This window comes from Trichechus manatus, unplaced genomic scaffold (genome assembly GCF_000243295.1).
Source record: "Trichechus manatus latirostris isolate Lorelei unplaced genomic scaffold, TriManLat1.0 scaffold00076, whole genome shotgun sequence".
Classification (NCBI taxonomy): Eukaryota; Metazoa; Chordata; class Mammalia; order Sirenia; family Trichechidae; genus Trichechus; species Trichechus manatus.
The window spans coordinates 2,217,724-2,232,261 of record NW_004444012.1 but is presented as its reverse complement, the minus strand read 5'-3'; the positions used below and the strand labels follow the sequence as shown (position 1 = coordinate 2,232,261).

The window sequence follows — 14,538 nt, the reverse complement described above, 5'->3', positions numbered from 1 at the left end:
AGAAGACAGGCCTGGTGATCTGCTTCTGAAAGGTCACAGCCTTGAAAACTCTATGGAGCAGCTCTACTCCGCACAGATGGCACCGCCATGAGTTGGAATCGACTCAACAGTAACAACAAATGTTCCTAGTTTCACTGCTGAAGAAATTAAATACTTTTTTCCCCCATAAACCCCACCTCTTCAGGAAAAAGAAGGTGAACATATCAAATTATTTTATTAACGATTACATATCTCACTTTCAGGCATCAACTCTATGACCCAACCAAACCAGTTTATGTCGAGCTGATTTTGACTCATAGTGACCCTCTATGACAGAATATCACTGTCCCATAGGGTTTCCTAGGCTGCTATCTTTGCGGAAGCCGACTGTCACATCTTTCTCCCTCAGAGAGGCTGGGGGATTCAAACCGCCAACTTTCAGGTAGCAGCCCAGCACCTGACCACTGCGCCACCAGGGCTCATTGCCAATAGGGAGCAAATCCACTTACCTGATTGTATACCTCATTCCCACCTCTCTCTTAAGTCCTTGTCGGTGGTGCTTTCTTTCGCTGTGAATAGGGGAACTACCCTCCAGCAAAAATGTTTGTGGGTCAAGTCAGAGAAGTCATAGTCACTCCTTTGTCCCTTTCTTTTCAGGCTAGAGGGACATGTAGATTCCTGCCAGAAGCTGAAAGCCTGGAGAATTTAGTCACCTAAATCTCAATTTACTTTGGTCAAACAAAAATCCTACTACTGTTTTTTTTCTTTCTTCCTAGTAGTGGATTTTATCCACCTTAAAACTCAGGACATTCCTCAGTGATTTCATTTGGATGGTATGTAGTTTTGTAAATTGGGAATTGCATAAAAAGGTGAGTTGGTATATTACTTGGTCCAAGGTCTCTTCTTAATACCTGATGAACAGAGCACTGGGTCAGAGACTAGATAACTGTTTCTAAGAGTTGTTGTATGATGTCAAGTCCAGTTCATAGGGACCCCACGTGACAGAGCAGATCCCACAGGTTTTTTTTTTTTTTTAAATATTTTGTTGTGTTTTCAGTGAAAGTTTACACAGTAAATTAGGTTCCCATTTAACAATTTCTATACAAATTGTTCAGTGACATTGGTTACATTTTTCACAGGGTGTCAACACTCTCATTATTTCCATTTTGGGTGTTCTGTTTCCATTAATCTAGCTCCCCCCACCCCCCACCTTTCTCATCTTTGCTTTCAAGTAAATGTTAACGATTTGGTCTCTTTTTTTTAAAGCAGAACAGTACTTGGGTGCGATGGATCACTTTTGTGTGGTCTTCCTTGCCATGGTCTTCTAACTCCCACCCAAGTGATTGGGTGGGATTGTGCAAACAGGGTAATTGTGGCCCACCAAGGGGATTGGTCAGTTATGCCATCCTGCTAGGCTTGAAATGAGCCATCCTAGAGGCAGGAAAGGGAGGATCCCACCACCACCAGGGAAGAACAGCCAAGAACGGATCCCTTTGGACCTGGAATCCCTGCGCTGACAAGCTCCTGGAACCAGGAAACCGAGGGAGAGGAAGACAGAGAGAGAGTTGTCACACTGAAGATGGCGATAGGTGGTGGCAGAGAAACAGCGGCAGGAGAGACCACCAGGAGAGACCACCAGGAGACAGTGTGGTGGGCTTCCCGGCCCACGGAGCTAGAAAGCTGAGTGCCTTTGGGCAGGAAGCTTGCTGCCAGAATGAGGTGCCTCCAGGCACGTATCGACAGAGCCAAAAGAGCTTTGTGACACTTGCCTGGACAGGGCAGAGGCCGAAGGCCATGGAGAGACCTGCCCGCGCGCATGGCTGCGAAGAGGCTGTCCTGATAGAAGAACTGTATCCTGAGCGTTCCTCAACCTGAATTGTAACCTGTTACTTCCCTAATAAACCCCATTAATTGTGAGTATTGTCTGTGAGTTCTGTGTAGCCGTTGCCATGAATTATTGAACCCAGCAAAGAAGTAGAAAGTGCCAGGGGAGGGGGACGGTTGGTGTCAGAATTGGTAAAGATGGCAGAGAGAGGAGGTATGTCTGACCTCTGCCTCATAGAAATCAGCTTTGGGCTGTTGATCTTGCTTCTCCTTCCCCATTGTGAAGTCAGATGCCACCCCCAACCCATTGTTACAGTACTCATGGTGATATTTTTTTATGAGCCAGTCTGTTATTTACATGAAATGAAACCTCTGGGACTAGTTTCAGTTCAAACTTTAAAGGGTATTTCAGGGCCATAGTGTCAGGGTTTCCCCTAGTTCCAACCCATCCACTAAGTCTGGATTTTTTAAGAATTTGAGTTTTGTTCTACATTTTTCTCCCATTCTGTTAGGGTCCATCTATTGTGTCCCTGATCAGAACGGTTGAAGGGGCAGCCAGGCACCATCTAGTTCTTCTGGTCTCAGGGTATATGAAGCTGTGGTTCATGTAAGCTATTAGTCCTATAGTTTCGTCTTTGAGTCTTTTGGTTTCCTTCCTCCTCTTTTACTCCAGAACAGTAGAGACCAATAGCTGTATCTTAGATGGCTGCTCGCAAGCTTTTAAGACCCCAGACACTACTCACCAAACTAGCATGTGGAACATAAACTTTATGAACTATATTATGCCAATGAACTGAGCTGCCATAGGGTTTTCTTTCTTTTTTTAAAATTTTTGCTGCAAAAAGAAGTTTTATTTTTTCCATTTGGTCCACAGCATGGGAGAGGTACTCCAGGGTGGTTAAGATGCTGCCTCGTGGCTGCCTGCAGGGAGAAGCTCAGGCAGAACCCTGATGACGGCAGGGGAATGCAGAGGGCCTCTCACAGGTCGCTAGGCTCCAGAGGCTCCTAGTCATCAAGCTCAAGGACGAGCCTCTCAAAGAGCTACTCGTCCAGCCCAGCCTGGGGGCCAGCCAGCCTACGGAGGTTGGTCAGGTGGTTGCCCATCTTCTTGAGGAGATTCACCTCGTCATCTAGGAAATGGTTCTCCAGAAGGTCACAGAGATGGCGGTGTGTGGAGGCAGAGCCCATGGCGTACAGATCCAGAAGGGCCTGGTCAGGTTCTTCTCCAGGGCCAAGTCAGCTTCCACGGTGTCCAGGGTTTTAACCCACTCATCTCGGGATGGCTTCTGCATGTCCTGGAAGAGGGCACAGCTACTGCACTTGTTCTGCAGCTTCAAGAGACACTCGCCCCTCGTGCTTCTCCTTCGCTATCTCACGGAAGAAGTGGCCCATGCTTTCCAAGGCCACATCGTCATGGTCAAAATAGAAGCCCAGAGAGAGGTAGGTATGGAAGGCCTGCAGATGCAGGTTGACCAGGCAGTCGATGCTGGCCTTCCACTTCGGCAGAATAATTCTGATGGATCTGGGGGCTCATGGTTAGTCAACGACTAGGAGCTAACCACAAAAAACGGTGTTAGCTGGTCCCGGAAACAGGAGATGGCCAAAGATAGTCTCGGAGGTTGTGCCTGGAGAGGAGGTTGAAGAGTGGTCCCAGGCTGGAGGTAGGGAGTCCCTGTGTCTGTTTCGTCCAAACACTGTTGAAGCGAGAGACAGATCCACAGGACTGCCGGGCAAGCTGCCATAAGTTTTCTTGGCAGTAATCTCTACAGAAGCAGATTGCCAGGTCTTTCTCCCACAAAGCCGATCAGTGGGTTCCAATGTCAACCTTTCAGTTAACTGTTATTTAAGCCTAAATAAACCATTTGAGAAATGGAGATTTAAAAAAATATGGATGTTGGCTACTTACTAATTTAAATAGCTTAATTTCTTTTTATTTCATTAAGTTGGTATTTTTGTGTTAAATTCAGTCTGAAAATACTCTTCCCAAAATAGCCATAAAGTGGTTGGTGAAATGAAAATGATGGAAAACGTGAAACTGACCATGTCAGCTTAAAGTTTGAGGGAGCCAGGAAGTAAAATTTAAGTACACACAAAACTATGTAGAGACTAAAATGGCAGTACAGGCACTATTCTGAAGAGTCCAGGGTATTAAAAAAAAAAAAAAGATTTAAAGAAAGATTAGGGCATAAAATAGAAAAGGGCACCCAGAGGCACCTTGGAAGATGGCCTAGCAATCTGATTCCAAAAGATCACAGCCTTAAAAACTCTATGGAGCAGTTCCACTCTGCACACATGGGGTTGCCATTAGTCGGAACTGACTCCATGACAACTAACAACAGGTCTTAAGAAAAGGAAATCTGGGGCATCTAAAACCCAGAACAATGGGGGACTGTGTGTGGGTGAATGGTGCCAAAGATAACATAGTAATTTTTAAAAGTTATGTCTGCAGTAAACAGAAAAGACAGGGAATATGTTCAGTTTTGTCTCTGATGAGCAGGTTCATGTTAAAATTGATCGATTCGATTTCAACTCATAGTGACCTTATAGGACAGAGTAGAACTGCCCCATAGGGTTCCAAGGCTATAAATCTTTGGAAGCAGACTGCCACATCTCTCTCCTAAGAGCAGCTGGCGGGTTCCAATAGCCTGGTGGATTCCAACCGTCAACCTCTTGGTTCGAAGCCGAGCGCTTTAACCACTGCACCACCAGGGCTTCATAAATTATATAATAGGCGCTCAATAAGCAATTGTTTAAATGAAGCAACATGACCAACTTATTTTGCTCCCTTATCTTCAGTCAGAGAATTTTCTTTAGAATCGGGAGAGTATAACACCTAAGGACTTGAACTCCAAAAGGGGCAAGACGATTCTGAGAAAACGTTCCCTACTTCAATTCACTCATTCGGCACATACTCATTTAGCCTTTGGTACTGTTAGGTGAAAGAGATCCAACAATGGACAAACAGATACTATTCTGTCGCTGCTCTTAGCAAGTAAGTTTACAAGGGGGCAGAGTCGGAGTAGAAGTATACTATTCTGTGTATTTAAATGAATCCAAGCCCCCCGCCCTAAATGAATGTTGTTGTAGACACACCCCAGGAAACAAAAAACACCTAATGGGATCGCTGACGTCTGAAAATGGAAAAGCAGCCCGGAGGCAGGAGCTGGGCGTACTGCAGCCCAAACTGTCAACAAGATAACGAAGCGTTTAGCAATCTGTAGCCAGGAGCCAGGCTCAGCCGGGTTTCCTAACTCCCGCTCCCACTGGATGAAGCTTCTGCAGCTGCCGCCTCCCCCAGGCTTCAGATTCCTCCCGCACCCTACTCTTCATAACGGGTACTGGAGATTTGAGCGTCACCATCAGTCCCCCATATATGGACCAGCTACCATGGCCGATGTTCCCACCAAACCCCTGGGTGAGGGGTACCGAGCTCCGCGTCTGTAAACCCTAACTCGGCTGACCTCACCTCAGCTTCCCCAGAACCGGTTTCTCTTAAAGGGGTCCTTCAGCCTCCGCGGAAGTCTGAAAAATGAGGTGTCTATTACATTTGCCCGAATACGTTATCTGAGGCGCCGGTCCACTATATCCAGATACACTTTACACAGTACTTCATCCAAAACTATGGCTATGGAGGAGCCAGGGAAACTCATCTTCCTTCTCCCGTTTCCCAGGGTGGCCCGCACCCCCCTAGACAGGCGGCTCCTGGCCAGCCCCTGGGGTCCTGATTTTGAAAAGCGGAGCGGGCCAATCAGAGTGCGGAGCGCCGCTTGGCGCGGCCTTTCGAGCCTCGTCTGGAACTGCGGGCGGGACCGCCACCGCGGCTCCGGGCGTGGGCAGCGGCGCTGGGGTGGAGGCATCGGGAGAGCTTCGTGGCTTCCGCGAGCGCACCAGGATGTGCAGCCCAGGGGTCGGACACAGGCTGACGGAGGAGGGAGGGAACAGCCTGTGAAACGGGGTGACGGCGACGCCCAGCCCGGGCGGGGACCGGGACTGGAAGAGGCCCCTGAGCAGCCGGCTGGTCCGGAGGCTGGGCTGGGGCGGGGTGGGGGGCGTGGGGACGGCCGGAGGGGCGGAAGGAAAGGTCTCCTTTACAGCTGGGGGAGAGACCAAGAGCGCAGAGAGAGCTTTGGGAGTCGCCGGAAGTGGCGAGAAGCTGGGGGCCGGCATTGGTAGGAGGGACCGAGAAAACGGGGGGAAAGAAGGGAAGTCTGTGTAAGTGGCTGAAAGGATCGAGTGACCAGAAAGAAGGTCGGTGCAAGTGAAGGAGCGGAGAGGTGTGGCCGGATCAAAGGCCGGGAGAAGAGGGTCAGTGTACGTGGGTGGACGGGATCAAGGAAAGAGGCGTGGAAGTGGCCGGGGCCCGGGGCCGGAGGAGTTCGGGACGTGGCCTGAAGGCAGCGGAGCAGAAGGCAAACCTGAGGGTGTTTGGGAATTGGAAGACTTGGTGGCACGCGAGGATCAAGACCCGGATCCTGCCTCAGAGAGTGGGCGAGGTGTCAGGGATGTGGGATCAGAGGCTGGTAAGGTTGGCCTTGCTGCAGCAGCTTCGGGCTGTCTATGGCATCAAGGTCAAGGGAGGCCGTGGGCAGTGCGATCGCAGGAGACAGGAAACAGCAGCCCTGAAAACAGGGGTAAGTCCTGGTGGGAAAGGGGATTTAGGTAGAACGGGTATGCCCTGTACCATCCCTTATTACCAGGTCTTGCTAAAATGTTCGCGCTATGTGGATCAAAAAAGAGAATGTGGTTAAGCCAATTTAAGGGTGTCATTCAATCCAAATGGTTAACTGCCGAAATGTAAAGATTCTTGATTCTTTTCAGGAATTTTGGGTCATTGAGAGAATGCTGTAGAGTTTAGAGCAGGGTTTCTCAGACTCAGCACTTTTGCCATTTTGGTCTGGATAATTCTTTATTGGGAAGGGGTTAGGGAGGCTGTCCTGTGCATTGTAGAATGCTTAACAGCATTCCTGGCCCCTACCCACTAGATGCCAGTAGCATCTCCCTAGTTGTGACAATCAGAAATGTCTCCAGACACTGCCTGTTTATTGTATTTTGAACTAGCATCACGTGAGTGTTGGGCACAGTCCACCACAGTGTTTTAGAGTAAGAGTTGTATAGGGAGCAGGGGACCAGTTTCTTTTCCAAATGAATCAGCAGATAAGGAGGTGTGACAGATCATCGGAAATAAGCTTCAAATAATACCTTTACTTGTCTCATTTGGGAAAACAAGCTTGCAGTTTGGCCACATCATACTTTGAGACATAAAATTATTTCTAAAAATGAGTAAATGAGAAACCAGAGTAGAAATGATTGAAAAGCTGTTGATGTTTAGGTGGTCGAAGTAAGGAAATCTTGAATGAGATTTTAATAGCTCCACCATGTAATCAAGAATTTCTTTGTGAAAAAATACAATAATTAAATATAAAGCATTTTATTATGCATCTATTAAATGCCTAGTTATATGGCACTTTCTAGATCCTTGGAGACAGAAACATACAATTAATTTGCATAGTTCTAAATAGTTTATAAATTCTGAAAAATAAGCACTTCGGGAAGAAAACTACTAACAAAAATAATTTGTATATCTCTTAATATAAATTCTGGAGAAATTGTTTTTTGTTGTTTGCAACATAGTGACAACATGTGTGTTTATATTTAAAAACCACAACAGTTTCTTCTGATTCGAAAACTGTCTTTCAAGATCTCAAATATAGCAGATTTTGTAAGAATATGAAAACATTTATATACCCAGATTTTTTTTTAATAACCTCTTAACAAGAAAAACTGACACCTGCCTTTAGAATCGATACACCTGAGTTTGAATCCTGCTCAACATCTATTAGCCGTGTGATTTGGGGCTAGCTGTTTAATTTCTCTAAGCCTCGGTTTCCTACTATATAAACTGGCAATAATGGTATCTGTCTTTGGATTGTTTAGGAGATTTAAAAACAATAACGTCTGTAGATAGACTAGCTCAGTGCCTGTCACATGCCACTTGTTCAACTAATGATGGTTGTTGTGGTAATCAGTTGTCTACATCCTAACTGATAACCGTGCAATATAAATTTAGACGTTGTTGTGGTTAGGTGCCGCTGAGTTGATTTCGACTCATAGGGACCCCATGTGGCAGAGTAAACTGCCCCATAGGGTTTTCTAGGGAGTGATCTTTATAGGAGCAGATTGCCAAGTCTTTCTCCCACGGAACTGTTGGGTGGGTGTGAACCGCCAGCCTTCCAGTTAGCAGCCAAGAGTGTAACCACTGCGCGGCTAGAGCTCCTTCTAAGTTTAGAACCAAAAATCCCGTTGCTGTTGTGTCCGAGATAGAAATTCTAATTAAAATAGTCTAATAAAGAAACACGGAAGATCTTTGTGTCACAAGAATGGGATTTACCAGGATAGGGAATTTGAAAATACAGTTTTTTTTTTTAGCTCTTTGCTGTTTGTTAGCTAAAGTAGTTTTTGAGCTTTTTAAGAAAAGTACTGAAAATGTTTTACAAAATGATACTATAAAGTGATATTCCAAAACATAAAATTTGTAAAGCATGGTATCAGTTTTATTTTATGAGATTAAATTATAGCAGTTAAGTGTGAGAACAATGAGACCTTTAAGGGGGAAAAAAAATCTCAATTCTAGTTATATGCAGCAATTGTACTCTTATATTGATTTTGGCATCCAATTTATTTTTGCATTTTTTTGTTGTTATCGCACAAATTCTGATTTACCCAGATAAGGGGTTACCCATACAAACTTGTTTTAATAGCTCCCCTTGAAATGATAATCATAACAACAAAAATATTCTTTGAATGCTTACTCTGTGTCAGACACTGATGTGTGTTTTACTTGTTTTAATTAATTTAATTCCCTCTACAACTCTGACTTAGGGTCTACGTGAATGTACCAAGGCACAGAGAATTAACTTGATCAAGGTCACTAAGCTAATAAGTGGCAGAGCCAGGATTTAAAACCAGCCTGTCTTGACTCCAGGAGTATGCTGTCTTAAGCACTCTACTATACTGTCTTTCCATCTTGGAATACTCATCAATCAAATGGATTCAGATGCTTGAAAGAGGACTAGTAAAATGTTGTTACTGTGTTGAATCATTAATGCCAAATGATTCCTTACTATAAATATATGAGTAAATAAGATGCTCTTGAAACGTAAGAACACTCATGGAGAGCAGATGTGTCTAAGGTAAATTAACATGTATGACATTAGTTGTACCCACTTAATTTTTTATAACAGACATATACAGGCTTGAATTTGTTTTTAAGTACAGTGAAAAGCCGCAGCCTTCCAAATCAGTGACACATTTTTAGGAAGTTAAAATGCACACTCAAAGATAACAGCAGATTCTTTATTCAGAGGTGTACAAAAACACCCAAGTTAACAAACACACGAGTTTACTCTTGGGATCTTTAAAGTATTAAAATTTGGATATAATACATTTGAGTGAGAGTTTTTAAAAATGGTTTCAAAATAGTTTTTTTTAAAGTGAAAATTGAATTAATTATTTGCACAATCCCTGCCTTGGTTGCCTCAAAGCACAGTTTGAAAAGCACTCTTCTATAGAGTGTGAAAAAAAATATATCAGATTTAATGATGCCTCCTTTGCCATGAGACCAGAAGAACTGGATGGTGCCCAGCTACCATTACTGAACATTTTGATCAAAGATTCTATAGAAAAATCCTGATCAAAAGGGGGGAAAAATGAAGAACAGAATTTAAAATTCTCATGGACTCTAGACTTTCTGGAGCCATGGAGGCTGGATGAACCCCTGAAACTATTGCCCTGAAATAATCTTTACAACTTAAACCAAAAATATCTCCTGAAGTCTTCTTGAGCTTGACAGTAAAAAATGTCTGCCTTGAGCATTATGCTCTTTAAAGAATTACCTGTATGGGATCAAACTGACAACAGCAACTTCCAAGATTAGACAGAAGCTTAGGGGGCAGTGAGTTAATGTTAATGGGGAGGAACAACTCAGAAAAGGAGGGTGAGAATGGCTGCACAACTCAGAGTATAATCAATGTCACTGAATTGTACATGCAGAAACTGTTGACTTGGCGTGTGTTTTCCTTTGTATATTCTCAGCGGTGAAATAAAATAAAAAATCATCAAGTTTAAAACTACTTCTGAGGTAGTTTTAGGAAGTACTCAAGATTAACAGGAGTTACAATTTTTGCTTAACAATTGACTTAGTTTAATTGATTCAAATTAGTATTTATAAGCTTACTAAAGGAAAGAATACGGTCCCTATTTATAAAGTCACTGAAGGAACCTGTAGTATTTTTTTTGGAAAATGTGAGTGTTTGGGGCCAAATTCCGTTTAAGAATTTCCTGACTAAGCACTAATAGGATTGATTCTCTAGTATCAGATTGCAGACTGAATTTACTAGATAGTTTGAGGAAAGTGATTTCATCTCGGTCGTCTTTGTACTATCAGCGGCTACAATAATGTCTAATATAGTATTAATTGTGCACCTGAAATAAGTGTTTTGACTGATAGTTTATTTCTGCCTCCCCCTCCCCCCGCCCCCAGGGTTTTAATTTGCCTAATGTTTAAGAAAACTTACATTATGCCTAACATTTGTCTTAGAGTAACTGAATTTGCCATTTTAGGGTAAAGTATTTGGAGTACCTTTTAGTTCATTACACCATTCTGTTGTACCAGAATATGGACACATTCCAAGGTAAGCAAAGTTTGAAATGAAGAATAAAATATTTCAAAACGATGTTAGAACTTTTAAAAATAAATAGTTAATTGATTCACACATTTGTCTCAAACTCACAAATGATCCATCTCTCTCAACATCAGCTATTGTTTAAAAAAAATTAATTTTATATATTTTATTATAACTGGGTAATTTGTACTTATTCCCAGGACTAAATGTTAAGGGTCAGAAATGGGTAAATGTTAGGAAGCAAATTATTTTTGTTCTATTAATTTGGAATTTTCATTTCTATTCTAAATTTTTGCCATAATTCAGATCTATAAAACACAGTAATAATTTTGATATTTTTTGCTGGTTTTAGAAATGTTAGATAAAGGAATAATGAAGCTAAGATATTGGAGTATTTATGAATACAAGTTATTTAAAACTTTAGCTTTTCTATGCCACTTACCATTTAAAATGATCTTTTGGACTAACTGCATCAGAAATTACTGAGAAAGTGACTTTAAAAACTAGCTTATAAATTCATGTAAAGAAAGTATCTTACCTGATTTATTGCCTGTCTATCCAAAGTAGGGTTTAGATTGTTTATTCTCATGTAGTAACTTAGACCTTAATTGGTACCTCATTCAAAAGCATTTATTGAACACCTTGTTGCTTTGGGATAGCTTTTCTCCCATTCATCCTGTAGGTGTAGATTCCAACTCATGGCAACCCAGTGTATGTCAGAGGAGAACTGTGCTCCACAGAGTTTTCATTGGCTGATTTTTTGGAAGTAGATCACCAGGCCTTTCTTCTAAGATGCCGCTGGTTGGACTTGAATATCCAACCTTTTGGTTAGCAGCTGAGTTCCTTAACCATTTGTACCACCCAGGGACTCCTTTCATTTGAGTAATGGGGATAAAAGTCTGATTGGAGAGGTTTGAGTAGAGACTAGGATGTGAAGCAGTGGAGGCAGTAAAAAAGACAAGTCTTGCACTCTGAAGGAGATTACAGAAGAGTGTCAGCTTGAGAAGGGTGTAGGACTGAGAGCTCATTGAAGTTGCATGGAAAAAAAAGACAGGCCTTAGAGAAGACTCCTAAGAAGCAAGAGGGACAACTAAAAGTAATCTTTTATCACAAAGATTAAACATGTGTGGTATCAAAGCCTCTGGAACAGGATGTAGTACTTGGCCTGCTTGTGGACTTGGGCAGAGTAGGATTTGGTAAGACGTGTTTCTGGTCAGCTGAAAAGATTTCTCTCTTTAGCTTTCTTGTTGATGCTTGCACATCTTTAGAAGAACATGTTCATACAGAAGGACTTTTTAGGAAATCAGGATCCGTTATTCGTCTAAGAGCACTAAAGGTAAGCATATTTTTGAACTATAGTTTTTCATTTGTACCATTCTCAGATTTGGTTTTTACAACTGAAATGTTGAGAACAGTTGCATGAATAATTGACTGAAATTGAATTTGCAGATGGCTTTTTTTTGTGGCAGAAGGATCTTTTTTCAAAGGATATTGCATATCATTTATATAATTCTTTAAAAGTTTACAGAGTACTTTTCAAATTATGTTCATTTCTATAAAATACTATGTGAAAAGAAAAAAAAATTTTACATCTTATTGTTTTTAGCCTTCTAAGAAAAAAGTAGTTATTGTTGGTAGCTGTTGAGTTGATTCTGACTCATGGCAAGCAACCACATGGGTGCAGAGTAGAACTGCTCCATAGGGTTTTCAAGGCTGTGACCTTTCAGAAGCAGATTGCCAGGCCCATCTTCCGAGGCACCTCTGGGTGGGTTTGAACCATCAACCTTTCATCTAGTCATCAAGTGCTTAACCGTTTGTGCCACCCAGGGAGCCTCTAGAAAGGAGTAAAATATATTAAAACAAGAGTGAAGAGATGTTTATTAAAGAAAGCTCTTTAATTTAGGCTATAGGAAAGGATTTTGTTTGTGATAAACTCTTAAATCCAAAATATGCTCAAGATTATTGCATTTATTTCAGAGTAAACTGGATCATGGGGAAAGTTGCTTGTCTTCTGCACTGCCTTGCGACATTGCAGGGCTTCTTAAGCAGTTTTTTAGGGACTTGCCAGAGCCCATTCTCCCAGCTGATCTGCAGGAAGCACTTTTCAAAGCTCAGCAGCTGGGGACAGAGGAGAAGAATGAAGCTACACTGTTGCTCTCCTGTCTCATGGCTGACCACACAATTGCTGTATTAAGATACTTCTTCAACTTTCTCAGGAATGTTTCCCTTAGGTAAGTGGTAATTAAAAGTCTTGGGACATAATAGTTTAATTTCTCAACTAGATAAATATTTACCCTTGTAGATAATAAATTAAATTTTATTTGGAATGGAAAAATTTCTGCAAGGTATTATATATTTCCTTGCTATAAAAAGTATGTTGCTGGGTGCCCTCGTTGTTTTGAACTCATAGTGACCCCACGTGGCAGAGTAGAACTGCCTCACAGAGCTTCTTTATCCCGTGGAGCTGCTGGGTGCTTCTGAATTGCCAACCTTAAGGTTAGCAGCCAAGCGCTTAACCGTTGTACCACTAGGTCCCCTTACCCTGCATAATCTAAGAAACAGGATACTACATGATATTGTATTTGCTTGCCATCTTAGAGTTATCATTGTGAATGCCTTCGTGGTTTATTGATGTTTACAGGACTCTTGTCTGCTGAAAGGCTTTAGATTACTGTTTTTTAAATACTTGTTTGCGCTTTTTAAATTTGCTTCACCCCACCCCACTCCATCCTCTCCTTCTTAGCTTTCACTGCTCCCTGCTGTTAGAGAGCATGCTTCTCCTAGGCATACCTGCTGCCTTCTAATATTTCCAGTTTTCTATATATGGGTTTGAAAGTCAGATAAACATGTTCAGTTTGTGTGGAAAAGCGAAGTAAGGACCTGGGAAAACTCCATGATTCGCATGGTTTTTATGATACATGCTTAAACACACAGAAGCTGTGTATTTCTGGTTCTGTCTTTTCTGCAGTCGTGTGGTTCCTGTATTTTGACTGGTGTGTGACTAATAAAGTAAGGAGTCATAAAATGTGCCCAGTACGTTATTTTAACTCTGTTTTCATCTTTGGCCCCATCCCATAAAACTTTTATTCCTTTTAAGATCCAGTGAGAATAGGATGGATAGCAGCAACCTTGCAGTAATATTCGCACCGAACCTTCTTCAGACCAGTGAGGGACATGAAAAGATGTCTGCCAACACAGAGAAAAAGCTCCGACTACAGGCCGCCGTAGTACAGACTTTTATTGACCATGCATCAGACATTGGTAAGATGTCATTGCACTATTAAATGACAGGATGTGTTTAAATGAGGGAGGTGCCAGCTTCTTCCAAGTCAACTCTAAAGACAGCTGTTAAAAAAGTTGGTATATACTATCTAAACATTTTTAGGGGGTGGAGGAAGGATGATAATTGTCTTACTTGTGAACATTTTCATTTAGGGCGTGTACCAGATTTTATCCTGGAAAAAATACCAGCGATGTTGGGTATAGATGGTCTGTGTGCTACCCCATCACTAGAAGGCTTCGAAGAAAGCAATCATGAATCTCCTGGTGAATGTAAGAGAAAGCGGCGACAGAGTGTAGGCGGTGAGTGGCGGTCTGTTTTATGGAGATACAGTGATACACTTTTATCTAACACCTTATTCTAAAATGTGTCTGAACATAAAGAAGTGTAGGCTATGGTGCGTGTCTTTGGGGTGCTTACAGCGCAGTTGCAAAGCCATGACATGCAGGCGAAGGTTTAAAACGGCAATGCTGTCTAATCAGTACACAAGCATAGAATGTGTTCAAAGGAGAAAAGTTTCCTGGGTTGTAGTGATCAGGGGCTCATTAAAGAGGAGGCTGAACTTTAGCCTCCTTGAAGAATGGGTAGAAAATCTTGGGAATTGGGTGGAGGTCAGAATGCTTGTATTGTATTTTAGATGGGAAGGATGTTGTGGAGGAAAGATGTGTGTGGGGAAGAAGGAACCTATGTCTGTGTCCGTAACTAGACTAGCCTGACTTGAGTGAAGCACTTGGGTATTGGTGAACTATTGAAGGTTTTTGACTAGAGGAATGA

At 42.3% G+C, this 14,538-nt stretch overlaps 1 protein-coding gene and 1 pseudogene across 2 annotated transcripts in view; one reads left to right on the top strand and one right to left on the bottom strand.

Annotated features, from left to right (window-relative positions):
* Window positions 1-2,675: 2,675 nt before the first annotated feature.
* On the bottom strand, window positions 2,676-3,337 carry LOC101348187 (ferritin light chain pseudogene; annotated as a pseudogene).
* Window positions 3,338-6,303: 2,966 nt separating this feature from the next.
* Window positions 6,304-14,538, top strand: part of ARHGAP11A (Rho GTPase activating protein 11A) — a 30,644-nt gene continuing 22,409 nt past the window's right edge. For both annotated transcript variants that reach the window (XM_004380598.2, XM_012556759.2), the window contains exons 1-6: window positions 6,304-6,434; window positions 10,423-10,493; window positions 11,724-11,820; window positions 12,462-12,715; window positions 13,582-13,745; window positions 13,920-14,066. In XM_004380598.2, the coding sequence (XP_004380655.1) occupies window positions 6,306-6,434; window positions 10,423-10,493; window positions 11,724-11,820; window positions 12,462-12,715; window positions 13,582-13,745; window positions 13,920-14,066 (862 nt within the window). In that variant the 5' untranslated portion in view covers window positions 6,304-6,305. The remainder of the gene's footprint in view (window positions 6,435-10,422; window positions 10,494-11,723; window positions 11,821-12,461; window positions 12,716-13,581; window positions 13,746-13,919; window positions 14,067-14,538) is intronic.